We start from the raw sequence: 18,601 nt of genomic DNA, 5'->3' as shown, positions 1-18,601 counted from the left end.
TTTTGTGTGTACTGCGCTTCACTGACATCTACTGCTCAGAAAACACACACACACACACACACACACACACACACACACACACACACACACACACACACACACACACACACACACACACACACACGCACGTCTCAAGAAAAGCTGGATCAACAGTACATTCCAGGGGCAAAAGTATTGGGACGCCCCTTCTAATTTTAAATCCATGTACACCGATTCGGCATAACATTATGACCACCTACTTGTTTCTACACTCACTGTCCATTTTATCAGCTCCACTTACCATATAGAAGCACTTTGTAGTTCTACAATTACTGACTGTAGTCCATCTGTTTTTCTACATACCTTTTAGCCTGCTTTCACCATGTTCGTCAATGGTCAGGATTCCCACAGGACCACTACAGAGTGGTGGTGTGTTAGTGTGTGTTGTGCTGGTATGAGTGAATAAGACACAGCAATGCTGATGGAGTTTTTAAACACCTCACTGTCTCTGCTGGAATGAGAATAGTCCACCAACCGAAAATATCCAGCCAACAGCGCCCCGTGGTCTGTGTCCTGTGACCACTAATGAAGGTCTAGAAGATGATCATTTTAAACAGCAGCAGTAGAGCAATCGTCTCTGACTTTACTTCTACAAGGTAGACCAAGTAGGTAGGAGTGTTTAATAGAGTGGACAGTAAGTGGACACAGTATTTAAAAACTCCAGCAGTGCTGCTGTGCCTGATCGAGTCTGATTCAGTAATTGTTTTTTTAATTTAAAAAAAATATTTTATTTATGCATTTTCTCCCTTTTTCTCTCTTTTAGCACGTACAATTGCCCCATTGCATCATGCTTCCTCTCCACCAATGCCGATCTCTGCTCTGATTGAGGAGAACGAAGCTAACCCACGCCCCCTCCGACACGTGGGCAGCATACCGTATGCATCTTATCGGCTACACTTTGACGAGTGCAGTGCAGCTTAGCTGTGTGTACGGAGGGACACACCCAAAGAGCACTCTTTTCTCATCTCTGTGCAGGCGCCATCAATCAGCCAGCAGAGGTCGTAATTGCATTAGTCATGAGAGAGAGACCAAATCCAGCTTAGTCCCACCCATATGAACAACAGGCCAATTTTTAATTTCCACTATTAATTAGGTGACCTGCATTGTTTTATCATTTGTATGTCAAGTTAAGAACAAAGTAAAAATACAGCTTAGTCCTAAAATTGCAAAAAAGTACATTGAGATCTTAGAGCAACATATGCTGCCTTCAAGACCTCATCTTTTCCAGGGACGTCCATGCATTTTTTAACAAGACAGTGCAAAACCCCATGCTGCACACATTACAAAGGCATGGCTGCGGAAGAAGAGGGTACTGGTACTGGACTGGCCTGCCTGCAGTCCTGACCTGTCCCCAATAGAGAATGTGTGGAGAATTTTGAAAGAAAAATGCGTACTGTTGCACAACTTAAGATGTGTTTGTAGGAAGAATGGGACAAAACAAAAGCTGAAACTCTAAATCACTTGGTCTCTTTGGTGCCAAAACGCCTTTAAAGTGTAGTGAAAAGGAATCTCAACATTACAAAAAGTGGTAAATGCTTTACTGTCCCAACTTTTTTGGAATGTGTTGCAGGCCTGAAATGCAGGAATGGATGTTTATTAATAAATGAAATAAAGTTAACCAGACAAACCATGAAATATCTCAGGTTCACTAAGTGTAGGTAATAAAAATAAACTGGAGGATTGAGGTTTGAATAATTCGTATACACCATGCAACACACACTACTCAGGCGCTACTTAAAATGTAGGCCTATGCAAATTAAAGTCTAGCAGCGCTCTCTAGCGGACATTCACCTCAGAATATCATAATTACTTTCAATAAATCACGTTAATAAACACAACGAACTATTTAACACGTTTGTTCCTTCTTTTATTAATATATTAGTGCGCGTTTTATGCGAATAAGATAATGTAATATTGAAATAATCTGGGTACGCACCTCCTGTGTATGATTGATAAATTAATAATCATGCACAGCTGATAAATAATTTATAAGTAAATAAATCAGACATGGGTAGGATAGAATAATAAATCATTGTATCTTTGTAAAAGCACGATTCTGATTTGACTGGTTATAGTAAACAGCTTATAACTATGGATTGTTGAACAGCAATAAGTGGTGTCTTCAGTTCTCAAATTATTAAAAAGTGTAATTAGCAGGACAATGCCCCTTTGTATGTGTATGTGTAAGTGTGAAATTCAGTCAAATATAGTCGACTCCACTGATACAAACGAATCTGTATGTTTTCCTTAACAATATGGCGTCTTTCTAAGGGCGATTTCTGCATACATGATTGGTCGGGCTGCATGGCTATACTTAAACCTGATTGGTGTGGCTTTGGTGGCTTGGTATTGTTATTCTCACACCTGATTGGTCGGTCTGTGTTGTTGTGCTGTTTCTATCTTTACCACCCGCTGCTGAAAAAAGAGCTTTCGGAAAAAAACTGTTTATTGGCCGCCGATGGTCGTTGACTAAAGTAAGTATTAAATTAAATTTAACAGGTAGAATAGTTTATTTTAGTGGTTAGTTAGGACTAAAATGTCATGAAAAGTAATTCAGTATTATACCCCCGTTAGAAATAGCTGTAGTCACTTGACGGTGTTAACGTCACGGAAGCAAATAAACTAGCCTACAATAGCAACTGCTTTTTTCTTATAGTGTGAACCATATAGAATTATCATAAATAAAATAATTGTCATATATTACAATATGTTCGACTAAATATTCGAGTTTGTAAGCGACAACAAGCATTTATGGACCATTTATATAGTTACAGTGGGAATGTTTGCAAGCTAACGGTGTTTGCAGTTGGTTAGGGTAAACAGTCTCTGAGTGGTTAAGTATTTAGCTGCTAGCGAGCAGACAGGCTAACAGCTGACGCAGCTCTACACAGGGCCCTGACGCTGAAATAAACATCTTTGCTGTTATGCTTTATAGCTCATGACATTATTCTTACAAATGCGAGCCACTTGTTCATGCTTTAAAACGACATTATATGAGATGTACATGTGATGTTATGTAAGTCCTTATGTTGTCAGGGCGTTTCTGTGAAACCCAGTCTACAGGCCTGCCCAGTGATTTCCCTAACCTAAAATATAGGTTAACATTTCTCAGCTGTTTTGACAGCTTAAGAACAAAATACTTGTTTTACTTTTTGCGGTATTAACAGTAAACTTTAAGGGTTTGAGATACAGTTGTCTGTAGCATATTATGTGTTTTGCATAGACAAAATTGGATATTTTTAATAAAGTCTAGCATAAGGTATACAATAAGAGTGTTTTTTTTTATAATTTTTTAAGCTGACTAAGAACGTAAATTTTTACTACTTTTAAATGTATTGCTAAATCAATTTCTAATTATCCACTAGTATTATGTTCAATAATTGCTATTCTGACTAATTTTGCAGCCTAATTTCAGCCAATACTTTATTTTTTAGTATACAATTAAAATATGTATTGTTTTAAATAATATTTAAATGACAGATGTCATGAAAGAATTTTGAATATTTCCAATTTTATTCTCAAAGTAGATTAATTAATCATATCTTAAACCTTAGTTTAGCCTGCAAAAAACCAAGCATCTGTATGAGTTATGTGGAATTGGTTAAACAAGCTAAAATAGAATAATTAGAATTTAAATATAGTGAATTGTGCATGATTATGAAGATTTTAACAATGTGTTGATTGGGCGGCATGGTGGCTCAGTGGGTAGCACCGTCGCCTCACAGCAAGAAGGTCCTGGGTTTGATCCCCAGGTGGGGCGGTCCGGGTCCTTTCTGTGTGGAGTTTACATGTTCTCCTTGTGTCTGCGTGGGTTTACGCTGGGAGCTCCGGTTTATTTCAACAGTCCAGACATGCAAGTGAGGTGAATTGAAAGTACAAGATTGTCCATGCATGTGTTTAACATTAAACTTGTAAACTGATGAATCTTGTGTAATGAGTAACCATTTTTGTGATGAATGTAACCAGTGTGTAAAACATGATGTTAAATCCTAATAAATAAATAAATAATAAACAATTTGTTTATTATATTTATAAACTGTTAAGCTAGCAGTATGATGGCATAAATAAATAGCCATGTAATTAATATTTCTCATTTTGACAAAAAATATTTCTGTTGCAGATACATTTGGTGCCAGACTGTTTTGTTGCATCTACAACCATGGCAGCATGCCCAAGATACCCGCTCTACTGGGAGGAGACTGACTGCATGAGCTACTATGACATGCTGTCTCTTCATGAAGTTTTTGAAATTGTGGGTTCCCAGTTGACAGAGACTGATGTTGAAGTTCTGTCATGCCTTCTAGATGAAGCCTATCCCAACAAACACCCACTTGATCCAGAGGGGTGGAATGTAGAAGTTTCACCGGACTCTGATTTACCTTTAAAACCTCCTTGCCCACGCCTCCTAGAGGCCTGGCGTAGAATACGTCCTAAGGGTAACCCATGCCCCATCGCTTCCCTCTGTAGGCCAAAGAGCGGTGTTGCTGTATTGCTTGAACTTGAAAGACGTGGCATCTTGCACGAGGGAAACTTAGAACCTCTGCTGCAGCTCCTTCGAATCCTTACTCGACATGATCTGTTGCCTTTTGTCTCCACCAAAAAAAGGAGAACAGGTGAGTTATTAGACTTTGTTATTTTACAGCATCTTTTTATACGAATAATGACATGTTTTGTCCCCACATCACTTAAAATGATCAAGGTTAATCGTTTTTGGCATGTGTTGAATGATATTTAATTCTTTCCATCAGTGTCACCAGAAAGAGAATCTGTAATTTATGGAGAAAGTGGAGGACTTACCCTCACAGATTCACACACAGACCTGGCATCTCAGTGGAAAACAGGTAAGATGGGGAAATAATGTAACCCTTTGGGAACTAGGGTAATTTAAACTTATAAAAAGCTATTTTAGGCATTTAAAGCTTTGTCATAAATGTTTGAGCAGACATGAACAAACAATAATTTTTTTCTTAAATTGTGTTTTTGCTAAATGACCCTGGGAAGAGTACATTTTCGGTTGACTGGCAGGTGTGTTTTAATACCTTATGAGACACCTTAAGAGTAGATCTGGTAAAAAAAAAAAAAAGGTTCAATTTTTCATCCAAGTCAGTTGGAGCTTATCTTTCCCTTGTTGCTGCCGCTAACCCCAGCCCAATTCTTGATCTTTGGTAACAGTCTGTGCTCTATTAGTTAATGCAACTATGCTTTAGTAGTAGTCACAATGTTTAATGTTTGTCTCTGGTAATTAGGTGTGGGTGCAACTGCCACGGCATCTGCCCCAGTCCGAAGAAGAAGGGGAAGAGGCCGTGGCCGGACCAGAAAAACCAGAGACACCACAGAAACCACACCTCAGCCTACACCTAACAAAGTGACCTGTGGTAAGGCTACTTTCCCCATCATTCTCTTTTTTCCCTATTGTTTTCTCTCAAACCTTACTAGAGATATTCTTTGTTGTCTTTATGTGCATTTTGCTTTTCATCCTTTATTATCTTAGCTACATTTTTTTAAAGTACAGTTTGAATCAGTTGTTTTAACATGTTGGGGATTTTTTGAACAGTCAACAGCCTCAGACATTTCACTTCATAAAGCAGTAAAAAGTGTTTAGTCTTTCATCTAGTGCAGTCAAAAAAACTGTAATGTATTCAGATCACAAGTGTTAATTTTGTTTAAAGGTAGAAACCAGAATAAAAAAATCCATGTCTTTCATAATCAAGCCAGGAAAAGGGGGTTGCTTTTTTCCTCACTTATTTTACAGTTTGACACATGTCTTGCTAATCACACAAAGGCTGTTGGTTAAAAAAAGCCGGCTCTGATCTGATCTGCACATTCACATGGCTGTAAGTTTATTTTATGATCTTAATAGTGATACTTACATTCTTGATAATATGGGCGAAAACCATTAAAATATAATTGTGTTAAAATATGAACGCTGGAACTGTTGACTGTATCCAGCAACAGAACACAGTGGGTGCACAAATGACAAATCCTGTGTGTTCACTGACTATAGTAAAAACAAGCAAGAAATTGACATGGTGTCTGTGAGTCTAAAAGTAGAGTAAATTTCAGTTTAATGCCACAACCTACAGTTAATATGGTGACTTCAATCTGGCTAAAGACTCATTTTAACAATTTATGAGCACAGTGCATATTATACTGTACAATGTGTTTGTTTAAAAATAGAGAGAATTAAAGTAAATCTTTCATGCACAGCAAAAGGCAGACAGGCTACAGAACACAATACAATTGTAAACACCTAAAATTGTCTTTGCCAACGTTTGTACTTAAACATGGTGCCTGCTGTCATTCACTTGAAAAAAATAATTAAAAGTAATTTAGTGTTAGAAATGGTTGACCAGTCACTGTCTGATAGCAAGTCAATACATTTTGGTCTCACTTGATGGTACCTGCAGACACCTTGGACCTAGCTAGTGTATCACAGCTGATCAAAGCGTTTATTGAATAAATGTGGTTCTACTAATGGAAAAGGGAACATATTCAACATGTGTGGATGAATTAATTCTTCATTTAAAAGAATGGCCTTGTTCTGACCTGTGTACTTTTGTTCTCAGTGAACACACAAAAAATTATTTATTGCTTCATGCATAGAGCCGTGCATTACTCAGTGAGGTAACAAATGCTAGGTCTTTCACAAGGTGACCGCCCAAAATAAATTAGCAACGGGGGAAACAGTGTTTGTATGCTCAAGTATACCCGAACACGACATCATGGCTGATGGTTCATATTTTCTGTTTAAACAGCATAAAGGGTGATATATGAGTAATAGCTGGCCTCACCATCATTACAAATTGCTGCTATGTGTAAGGCTCCCCAGCCAACCCAGGTAAAGAAACAACAGCATTCGTTGGATCCTTGGAACTGAAAGTGAGCATGGGTTATGCAGTAATAAAGGTCCACTAAGTTGTAACATTGTAAGAAGGTTTACATGGTCATATTCGTCTTAACATTATTTGTACAAATACTATGGCATTTAGCAAGTTTTTTTATTTTTTTATGCATCATTTAATATTAAAAACAAAAGGGGGGTCTTAACATCTTAGAATTTTTGCCAACTTTGATTTGTTTGTATGTACTTATACTAAGGGTGAATGCCCCAGTGTTGGCCGAACAGCGTTTCCTATACTATGCTCCCATTGCATTTTTAACATTATATTTCATTCTGGTTTCTTACATGTTAGCAGTTATTGGAAAATAGGTGACTTATGGCAAAATAGCACTTTTTGGCATTAATTGTGCTGGTGATAGACAATCTACGAGCCACAATCATTTTTTATTTATATAATGCATGAACATTACATTCATGTTTACTAACCCTGCGTTTACACTGACAGTGATGCGACAAAGCAACTGTCTTGTCATTCATTTTCAATTAGAACTGACAATTTCCAGTGACATGAGGCAGCGTGAATGTTGGCAATGCAAAGTGAGCGATGACACAAGAAAGTTGAGCAAAGTTTAATTTAATTTAATCAAATTATGAGCAAAGACTGGGTGGGAAAGAAATCTTATTTCTGATCAAATTGTTATTAGATAATAGCCAGTAAAGTATGCTGTACTGCCACGTCTATTGTTTATTTTTCTTTTGCTTGGCATCAGAGAAACCATGGCACCAAAGGTCTGCTTAAGTTTAGAAACGCTTACAGACGATGATGACACTGCCAGTGTAAATGTAAAAAGTTGCTGACAAGGTGTATTTGTTTTACACTTTACCATATACAACATTAATTAAGTTTTTTTTGTCTTACATTAATTGGCTATGAACAGAACAAAAACAATGGCCTATCTTAATAGTTGTAATAGGAACTAATAAGCAATAATGCTTTTACACTTTTAGGAATCAAATTAAGTTTTTACAGTTCTCACATGCTTGATTTTGCATACCAGAAGCATATAATAATAAATGAACCAGCGTTTGTAATTATTGAAGTTTAGCATTCGTTTTAAAATTTAAATGTATTACTTAGTGGACCTTTAACTGGTATTGAAATATCTCACATGTGACATTTGCCTTTCTGGAAGATATCATCAAATGTTTATTTTAGTTTTACTTCAATGAACTGAGTTCCTTCTGTGATTTCTGTCCGCTTTCCATTTCTGATCATGGTAGAGTTTATGAAAAACCTCATCAGAGAAAGGCATTTTTTTACTGTGCATGGTCATGTTTTCACTTCTTTTAAAATAAATGTAATTGCTGTGAACTATAGGCATTTGAGAAATTTACAGAAAACCCCAAAGTCATTGTGGGTATGTGTGGCAGTACAGTGGACTGGATTTATTTCCCCTTCCTTTATCATTTGGAAAGTGAAACCTGCGCTATGGGAGTGTTGCAAACCTGCAATCATTAATACAGTTAATTTAAACCTCTGGTTTGATATTAAAATGTTAGGAATCTTGCAATGCTATGTTTTTATTTAACGGCCACTACTCGATACTGACCAATACAGATCATCTCTAACCGAGGACACTCTGTACTGACCCAGATTGGAAAGATGCATTGCTATTATTTAAAATCTGGAATTCCAAAGTAACTACAAATATATCTCATTTTTTCTTTAAATGTAGATCTTACTTTAGCCTTACAACAGAAAAAAAAACAACTGTCCCATTACTTTTAAACAGAGGTGTAAAGATGCACACCTTTTATAAAAGTACCTGCGTTGTTACACCTTAATACGCACTGCCACTGTAAATTTCGGTAAACGTCCCTTTTCTTGAAAAATAAAAATACATTACACTTGGAGGGCTGCATGCCTGTCTTGAGGAAAGACAGACTAGTGTTGCTCATGTATAGCTTTAGTTCATGGTGTCTAGAATCGTTCCTTATTTTAAAACAGCAGTTGGGTTGTCTATTCATGAGCTTTACTGATGCTTTGCAAACATGTTGGCTTTAAACTAATACTCTTAAGATAATCCTAATGCCTTATAGGCTACAGTCCTGCTTTGCCATGAATGCCCTGTGACCTTTGACTTTTTGCTCCTAAACTTTATGAAAATGCTCTGTGCTCTGTTGACTCCACATTTGATTCCAGCAGGTTGACACGGGAATGGGTAGGAAAAGCAGGAGAACGGATAGAGAAAAAGAGAGTGTGCAGGCCACACTAAATGGTGTGTGTGCTTTCCTCTCTCCCTGCGATCATTGCGCACATTCTCACTTGCTCGCTCCTTCATGAAGCCTGGTCCATGTCAAAGGTAAAAAGTTTACCTTCCTCACTCAGATACGAGGAGGGCTGAAAGTGCTAAATGTTAAAGATTAAAGTGTTGAATTTTAGACAGGCCACTTCCTCAAACCGTACAAAGTCTTTCATAGTTTTAGTTAAATTCAGCTCTGAATGAACTGGTGCAAAACTCTGTAGTAGTAATGGGCCTCAGAGTTTCACAGAACTGACTCAAAAAAGCTGAAACCTTTTGTAAGTGCTCTGGAAGTTTTCCTGATATGGTCATCACAGTGCTAACCTGATGAAACACTTAGAAAACACTTCATGAGAAAATATTTTAAAATGATTGATTTTTTTCTACACTGAAACCCAAAAGACATGAAATGTGTGATCAAATATTTTCTACATTAAGCTAATTTGGAAAAAACATGTTCAAACTAGAATCTACCTTGAGTGGTAGCTCAATCATTGTATTCAAGCAAGAATTGATTTTGCAGCTACGATGAGAAGCATCAGTTTTTACTATTGTAAGCAGTTCTGAGGAAATTGACGCAACAGAGCTCCCGTTGAAAATATTTTTAATAGTGGAGCTAAATATTATTTGAGATACTACAATGAACATGAGCTGGTTTTCATTTATATAAATATTGCTTTTTTTTAATTGTCTGCTTTAATTCCAACAAAGGAACAACCTTTGGAAACGTTTATCCCAAACTCTGCTTGTCTTTCTCTCTCCTTTTGTCCACAGTTGACAGTTGGCCATCCTCACATACTAAGAGAGCGAGAGAGTGAAATTAAAGAACAATAAAAAAAGCCAGTAATGGCCTAACAGAGCTGTTGGTCAGCAATCGTCAGCTCTTGTTCACTCTCCCTCGATCTTGGTTTGTTGCTCATCAGAAAAGAGGCATGGATATATTGTGGAAGCTCTTCGCATGGAGCAACTTCTTATGAAAGTGTGTTTAAAGATGGTGCTGCTGGGAAATAAAAATTAAAAAGCTGTATTTATTTTTTTATCTAATGATGAAAAAAAAGGAAAACATGCATAACTCTTCCATTATGGATCAATGTAACTTAGCTCAAATGATGCTCTGTAGATGCTAAAATGAGCTCCTTTCTGAGTCGCTGTAAAGGGTGTTCTTTTTGTAAAGGCTGTTCATTGTTCTTTTAAAAAACATGTAGAAAAACACTGTCCTGCTGCATGATAGCTTGTGAGGTGCTTGAAAATGGATCAAAATAAGAAGTGCTGGAACAAACGGGAAATGTAAATGTACACTGTTAATGAACCAGTTGTTCGAAACTCAACGATTTGTGTTTTTTAGTTTGTTGTTTTCAAACCAGTGATGGATTAAAAAACTCAGCTGGATTAAAGTTGAGGTATATGGTTACCTATTGCTTACCTATTTATTTATTCAAATATTTTTGAGATTTTTTGGAGGATGAATTATAACCTGTAAGAAACAAAAAAACTGCTCTGATTTCAGTTTTTTTAAGTTTTGTTTGCTTCAATTTAATATAATCAATGAAGAAAATAAATGACTAAGTGTTGTTAATGCGAAGCACCAGTGTGAGTGGTCCTAACAAAAACAACCACAATCGAGGTGTACTAGCCATTTAAGGGGGGACAGGAAACCTCTATGCAACCATTAAAACTGCACAGCACAAACCTTCATTTCCGGTTTCTTTTTATTTCAAGTAGTTATTAGATTGAAAATCTAATGGCTGGATGATTTACATTTATTTACAGATGTTTGTAAGGAACTCCTATTTATTTGATATCACCACTGTGAATAGCTATAACAGACATTTAAATTTAGTCACTTTCAATGTCAGAAAGTTGATTTATACATGATAAAGGCCATGTTGTGAAGTTATGTTACGAGGATGTTCAGCAAGAACAGTAACACTCATGGCGAACATTTATGTAATCAGTGTTTTGACCTATTCCACCCACAACAAGGCACAGTGACTGTTACTTAGCTGCTTTTAAATAGTTTTATTCAATCAAATAGATAATCAAATTAATTTAACATGTTTTGTGACAGCCTCTCTCTAACAACCCTTATTAAACCCGTGTCCTTCTGTACACCTTCTCGTTTAAAACCTACCTAACATAAGGGATTAATGAAACGATTTAAAAACAAGTCATTTTTAAGTGTGATCTTACAATAAACACATTTCATTGTGCTCATTTCAAGTCTTGTCACTGTATATCCGCTCCAGCTTTGTTCTTACCTGGATCTCAAGTAGGTCATTATTTTTCACATATTAGTTCTAATTAAACTATAAATATAGTGCATTTCAAGAATGATACTACTGTCATTAATATTTCACTTGATGAAAAAAATCTGTTTTGGCCACCCAGCCCCTTGGAACTGTGACTCCCCTTGTATATGTAAATACATTTTAAGCCATGTTCATAAGGTGCTTCGCATCTAAAAAAAAAGTGTAGGTGGATTCAGTGTGCTGGCTTGTACAAAATATATGGACTTGTACTTGTAGTAAGCCCGTCTAGTTAGTTTTACTTTGCCTTTATAATGAATACACCAGAATTGTTAGCCTCTGAAAAAATGGATTTCTGTTCATGTTCTTTTGGATTTTTGGAAAAAGAATCTTTATGAAACTACTTATCAGTTGTTACACTTTTAAATACACTCCTCTAAGTTCCTGAAAGTCTAGCAAGCTTTAAAAGAAACTAGTGAAGAGGGAGTGAAATTTGGTTTGGGGAAGGTTGGATTTTTGTTGCAGCAATGTTCTGAAGATCGCTGAGTCCACACCGTCCTCTGACATGACAGGAAATGACATCACAGCGAAACTCTGGTTCAGTATGTATCTTCCAATCGTATCTTGCCGTCTCTGTGCCCTGTGCTGTTGCATGACATGAGTTCTTCCTCCTGTTCTCAAAATTATCATGGGGTCGAGCCAACTTTTGTTACCATGTGATCGTTCAGATTACTGGCCCTTAAAGTTACAACCACTCAGTTTAAAGCCAAATACCAGTTCTGATTTTTTTTGGGTCTGGAAACCTTGGTCTTAAACCACTAAACTTCCCAAAAAAATACTTTTCTTTTTTTTTTTATGATGGACTTTCAAGTGATAAATTTAAGTTGAAATGTCAAAAACAAACCTTTATGCAAAAAGGGTAATAGGTTGACAGACCTCAAAACAGGACATATCAAGCCGCTGGCCTAAAACGATGCTTCGATTCCCCAATGTTGCTGAAAGTTTATTTATGTGTGCCATCAGTGGATGCTGACTAAAAAAAAACATCATGGCTCTTTACTGATTATGTTACTCTTGACAAGACCAACTACAGTAAATAGTCTGCACCGATCCATTGTTTATTTCCCAAGAATTTGCTCAACTGGAAACATTTTCACATTTTTGACTGTCTGTGCTCTGTTACTCTCCGTTTTTTTCCATATTCTTTGGAAGTATTGATGAGCATTCAGTTGTGCCCTTATCTAGACCAGCTGAATGTTCTTTTAAGAATTTCAGTTCTTGGTAATTAAGTTCTCAAGTTTGTTGCTGTTAAGCTTGGAATGCTTGATGCTTTCTGCTGCCAACAGCTAGGACTTTTCCTACCAAAAAAGTCCATTATGTATTCCATCAAGAAATGCTTTAAGTTTGCATTGTGTGAAACATATTCCTAAGATCTAGGCAACCTAGTAGTACAAATGCCCATGCTGTGTCTATTTGGTATTTGACGATTTTTCTTTTTCTGTTTATTTTTACTCTGCCTTTATTTCTCTATTCTCATGCTTCTTCTTTCACCTCCTTTTCCAATATATCCTATTCATTTATCTTTATTTAATACTGTATACTCTCACACCTTCTTCCTGCCTATTTTCCTCAACCACCCTTCTTCTCTTCCATCCTTTCTTTCGTCTTCATTTTCTCTGTCCTCACGCCAGATATCCGGCTGCGGGTTCGGGCCGAGTACTCTGAGCACGAGTCAGCCCTGCGATCCCGGGTCTCCTCGGACAAGCAACACCCGCTGGAGCGCAAGTTCGAGCTGTTTAGCCGAGCCAGTATGCTGCTGCGTGCCCGTGACCTTGGCTCTATCGTATGTGACATCAAGTTTTCAGAGCTGCAGAACTTGGATGCTTTCTGGGCTGACTATCTAAGTGGCGCACTCCTGGAGGCACTCAAAGGTGTTTTTATCACAGACTCGCTAAAGAGAGCAGCCGGTCAGGAGGGCGTGCGTCTGCTTGTCTGTGTGGACCAGGACGACTATGAGGAGGGCAGGAGGCTTCTGCTAAACAACCAGCAATACAGCACAGCAAACAGACCAACACAGAGGTAAGTTTGTGTAATGAGTGTAGTGATCAGGGCCTAATTAATGAGAAAAAGTTTACTTTTTCCTCTGTGATTACAGTGACAAATTTTCTACAAATTTTTAGGCTGTATGTAAAGTGCATGATGGGTACCTCTAATCACTCTCTAGAGTCGTTATAGTCCTTAAATGCGAATAAATAAAAATGTATGCAAATTTGTGCATGGGTAGAAGCCAAAACTAATTTGTAAAAATTTAAATTAAATTTTTTATCGAGACAAAAATGGCCTTGGTCTGTCTATATATCAAGGCGAAGAATTAAAGGAATTATTAAAGTACAACCACATGAACAGAAATCTATGCATTGGTATATCAAGCCAACTGCAGCTACCATGACCAAAGTTTAGGAAATTGTTTTTATTTATGTTTAAGTACACTTGGGTGGACAGCAAGGACACCTGCTCTGTTCTGCTTTCCTCTCCCCAACCTTTTTTGCACTACGGACCGGTTTCATATAAGATACAATTTCACGGACCGGCGAGGGAAGGAGGATTTAATAAAACAAAATTAGTGTACAACACCACTTCTCATCAATGTTGGAAAATCAGTGGGAACCTTGAGCTTTTTTGCTGCAACAAGATGCTCCCACCTGGTGGTGATAGGAGACAATAACACCTGAAGTGTGTTCCTTATGTACAGTCTACTCCGTAACTTTGTTTTGGTTGCCGTCACTGCAGAAAATCCTGCTTCACAAAGACAAAAAATGTGCGGGCCGTGGCCCGGTGGTTCGGGACCACTGCTGTAGTCTTTTATATATATATATAATCTTCTCCTTAATATTTGCTACTTTTTACACTCGCCTCCATGTCCCCTGCTCTCACTGCCCTGGCAGCATTTTTGTACTCTCTCCATCTCTCTCTTTCTGCACTCTGAATGCACCAGAGTGAATATGAAAGAAATATTAATAAACAACTGTTTTTTTGTTTACCATGATGTTCAGGAATGAAATATTGACCATATCTGATCTGACTGGCAACTATTATTATCAAGGAAAACTGATGCATGTTTTGTACTACTGTATACCTCTAATCATCTGACTATTATTTATGTTCATATTGCTCTCAACTTTCTGTTTTTTAGGCTGTTGAAAAAAAAAAAACCAGTCATGAATATCACTGCCACCCTTTTTACTTGTTAATGAAAGCTAACTAGTAAAAAAAACTTTTAGCACGTTAATCAAACACCAATAATGCTATTTTTAAGCAAGTGTAGCTACACAGAAAGATACGAAAATGCTATAAATGATAGCTACTGCCGCACGTCCTGATATTGCAGAGTGAGATGTGGCCCTGGGTCAACAGGGGAGGTGCTTCAATCGAAATCGTTCAACCAATCACAAACTAGCCGCCGTTATGACATCACCACATTTGCCGGGCCTTTCTCGTTTTTCTCATTTTTTTCTATTTTTCTAATTTTTTAACCTCAACCAGAGAAAAAGCTCCGTGCCACGCACGCACTGAATCCCCTTGTTCTAATACATGCTTAACATGTAGTAGTACCGTTTTTTTTTGCTTTACACAGAATAATATTTTACATATTGTAGCTAGCCTTGGCTTGGCTAATCTCTCATAGCTTTTTGCTATACTAGCTAGTAGTAGTTAAGCTAGCTGGCTAACCTAATGGTAAATCTGAGAAATGTATTTCACGCTTTGCACACTGTTAATATTTTGCTTGGAACAATGATTTCCAACATTCTTTCAAATACAGAAAGTAACACAGTTGCCGGATCTTTTAGCTTGCATACTCATTACCTAGCTAGGATTAGCTAGCCCCAGCAAATGTGGTGATGTCATAGCTGCAGCTAGTTTGTGATTGGTTGAACGGTTTTGATTGAAGCACCTCCCCTGTTGACCCAGGGCCACATCTCACTCTGCAATATCAGGTTGTGCAGCTACGCACTTCTACTCTATAACACATTAATTGCTCCAATAAATAACACTTTGACTCCACATGGGTTTTTAACAAATGTAAAGCAAACATAAAGACACTAATGTTAGTTAAATATGTTGGTGACTGTTGTTGGTCGCTGCGTTTAACTTTCCAGGTAAATTAGCTATGATGGCTAACGTTAGTGAAGGTCTATTGATTAGCACTTGAAAATTGGCCCGTTTTCACCTAAAAGTTTTGTTTTTACTTTAAAATATTGACTTTTTTTTTTTTATTACTGCAATAACAGTTCCAGCACAAAATGAAATACTTAACGTTAATTTACCTTTTCGTGCAAATCAGAGCTGTTACAAAGACTTGAAAGCTGAAGTGAAGTGCAGGCGGTGCGGTGTTACTAGAGGCGTCCCATTAAGAACTGACAGCTCATAGCATTATACAAAGCTAGTGAGTGGATTATGTTTGGAATAAAATTTTAATGTATAAAAACTCAACATGTTTTAATGTCGTTATATTAATAAATAAAGTAATGTGCTGAAAAGTGTATTTATTCTTTTTTTAGGTGTTTTAAAAGTTTGTTTTAATAAAATCGTATCTTAAAACCCACTGGCGATTTTTGAACACTTAAAATGATTCGCCACTAGGGGGCAGCAGATGATATTAAGCCGTTTTCATTTGTCAATATTAACAGCCACATGAATGCAAAAGAATTGAACCCTTGACGATGATCACTGTCTAAATTCTGTTACATTTTAGCAATGTCTGAAAAGGCACTACATTTAATGTTGCTTATTTACAGTATTTTTATCATATCTATTTATTTACATGTTTATATTTTGCAGAATTTCATTTATTCATTGCCTTTCATTTTACCTGTGCTCTATGTTAATTCTATGTGCTGCTCATTATTTCCATTCCTCCATTCATTCCTCTTTTGTGTCACTTGTCCTCTGCCCATTATTGCTCATCATTTATTTTTATTCCCCCCCTTTTCCTTCTCTTTGTAAAACATGCTCTCCAATGATTGGCTATAATATTACAAGTGCCAGTACTAATGTGTGCTCATTTTTCTCTTGTTATATTTCGTTACAGGTCTTGAAGAGCGTCATGGACACGGAGAAAGAGAAGGAAATTCTTCATGAGTTATTTCATTTCCAATGAAAAGGCTATGTAGGGATTAAAGGTTTACAAAAAGGTTTGGACTCATGTCTGGCAGAATTGGATACGGACACCTTACCAAAAAGTGAAGTGACACAGCTGTATTAATATGTTTGTTGTCAAAATAAGGGAACACATGCCCAGACTACACACATGATGCTGCTGTGAAATTGCATGACGGATCGGGTTTCTCTTTTTGATTAAGCTACTGATTAATTAAAAAGAGAACATAAAAATACATATGTATTTTATGTTGTAATTTAAAAGTAGCTGGGCTTTCACCAACATTATTTTTTACGATTAGGTATTTATATAGCAGAGGTGAGATTAAGCTTTAGCAGCTGGTTTGTAACCAAGAGTACTAAAATTCCACCCCAAATCTTTCACCGCTCAGTTATCCTTATTTCAAAAAAATGACCCAAACATACATATACAGGTATGGTGTCTTTTCTGCAAGCTGTATGGTACAGGGCTGCTTGATGCAGTGTAATAATTGGATTAGTTTGTCTGTCTTAACAGACGACAGCAGTCTGAGTCCCAGGTCCAAAATGACTGAGCAATGCTCAGACATGCCTGACAAGCCAAATGTCCGTGTCCAGAGAACAAAATGCGTGGAGAAAAAATCACACAATCACTTGAACAGAGGAATGAAATGAGTTGACTTAAACCACAACCACACTGGGCCTTTATATGTTTTGTAATATAAATATATGGGTGATTAATATTTGTTATCTTTGTATTGTTTTAGAAAAAAACTCTAGTTGTTCATAGCTGATCTGTCTGTACTTGGAGTTAAAAGGCCAGTGAAGTGTGAAAACTTCTGTCTGTTTTGTTTAATCTGTTAATTTAATGGACACGTGTGTAGAAAATTTTATTTCAAATTTATTTAAAAATAAAACATCACATTTGCCCAATTTTTGATGTTGTTTTCTATTTAATTGTCTTAGAAAATGTTTTCAACCCATATTTCATATGACAGATTTCAAGCATAAAGAATGAGGAGCAAATGTGCAACAATGCACAAGTCAGTTTTTTTGCAAACAGTTATAACTCTTTATGTTACTGAATTATTAAGATACCTAAATGACTCTCTATTATTAAAATGGCTACAGAACTAGTTATCAAAGAAGAAAAGAAAACAAACAAAAATAAATAGAATCTGCTTCACAATTTGATACTGGCTACTCATGATCAGGAGTGCGTGAGTTTTCCTACAAGCCCATGATGAACCTGTTTTAGCTCCCATTCAAGCAGCCTGACTTCTGAGGCTCCAAATACAGAAGCTCCACACACTTACCCAGAACAGAGAACCTTTAAAAAAATATCGAAGATCTCATGCTCACCAAGACTTATCTTGGGATTCTAAGGCGATTAAAGCTTCTTGTAGGGATTTCAGGTTTCTCAGCTGGGGTCTTTTGCAGATTTACCACATGTGGAGGAACCTTATCCTGTTTGCTTTTACTCTCATGCCCAAACCTGTGGATCCCAGCCAGTCTGAAAGGTCTAACAACAATCTGCAATCCAAGACTCTCAACTTCTTACTGTTAAAAAGTTTTTAAAGGATATGCTGTGAGGCTTAAGCATTGCTGTGGATTGGTGCCTCATCCGGTGTGTAATTTTGCCTTGCCCCCAGTGTTTTTGTGAAAACCAAAGTTACCAAGACCTTGTCCAGGATACAGCCATGGTGAAAATGAAATTTAATGAAATGGTAGGGGGTCTAGCCACGCATTTTAACAGTTGCATCATTGCTGTCCATGGTGCTGAAGCTGGTCTTCAGCGCTGCACTGACCATCATGGTGATGAAGGGGTTGTCATGAAGCTACATTGACATAAACTTATAGCCCATATGTGGACGTTTTTTTTTACTGGGCCTCGACTCAATCAAATGGGAGACAAAGAAACGACCTAAATATAAATAAGTGGAGAAACATAACAAATGCGGATGCTTTCAGCCAGGTTTGTTCCATAACACTGCTCAGCAGTTATCAAATGTAGATTTTGCCAAATAAGCTATTCT

At 37.1% G+C, this 18,601-nt stretch overlaps 1 protein-coding gene across 1 annotated transcript; it reads left to right on the top strand.

Moving 5' to 3' along the window:
- Positions 1-2,434: 2,434 nt before the first annotated feature.
- Positions 2,435-17,498, top strand: dedd1 (death effector domain-containing 1). The gene is made up of 6 exons (XM_062992742.1): positions 2,435-2,513; positions 4,160-4,652; positions 4,788-4,880; positions 5,286-5,414; positions 13,121-13,508; positions 16,519-17,498. Exons 2-6 carry the CDS (start codon positions 4,199-4,201, stop codon positions 16,523-16,525), a joined length of 1,071 nt encoding a protein of 356 aa, XP_062848812.1. The 5' UTR covers positions 2,435-2,513; positions 4,160-4,198; the 3' UTR covers positions 16,526-17,498.
- Positions 17,499-18,601: the final 1,103 nt, after the last annotated feature.

The sequence above is a fragment of the Trichomycterus rosablanca genome, chromosome 3 (genome assembly GCF_030014385.1).
Source record: "Trichomycterus rosablanca isolate fTriRos1 chromosome 3, fTriRos1.hap1, whole genome shotgun sequence".
In the NCBI taxonomy this organism is placed as follows: Eukaryota; Metazoa; Chordata; class Actinopteri; order Siluriformes; family Trichomycteridae; genus Trichomycterus; species Trichomycterus rosablanca.
The sequence above is the reverse complement of the archived record's forward strand: the minus strand, read 5'-3'. Positions and strand labels throughout refer to the sequence as shown.

Coding starts and splice junctions, on each gene's coding strand:
- dedd1 (XM_062992742.1), top strand. CDS start 4,199: ATGGCAGCATGCCCAAGATACCCGCTCTACTGGGAGGAGACTGACTGC. Junction 4,881..5,285: donor GGCATCTCAGTGGAAAACAG/GTAAGATGGGGA, acceptor TCTGGTAATTAG/GTGTGGGTGCAACTGCCACG. Junction 5,415..13,120: donor ACCTAACAAAGTGACCTGTG/GTAAGGCTACTT, acceptor TCCTCACGCCAG/ATATCCGGCTGCGGGTTCGG.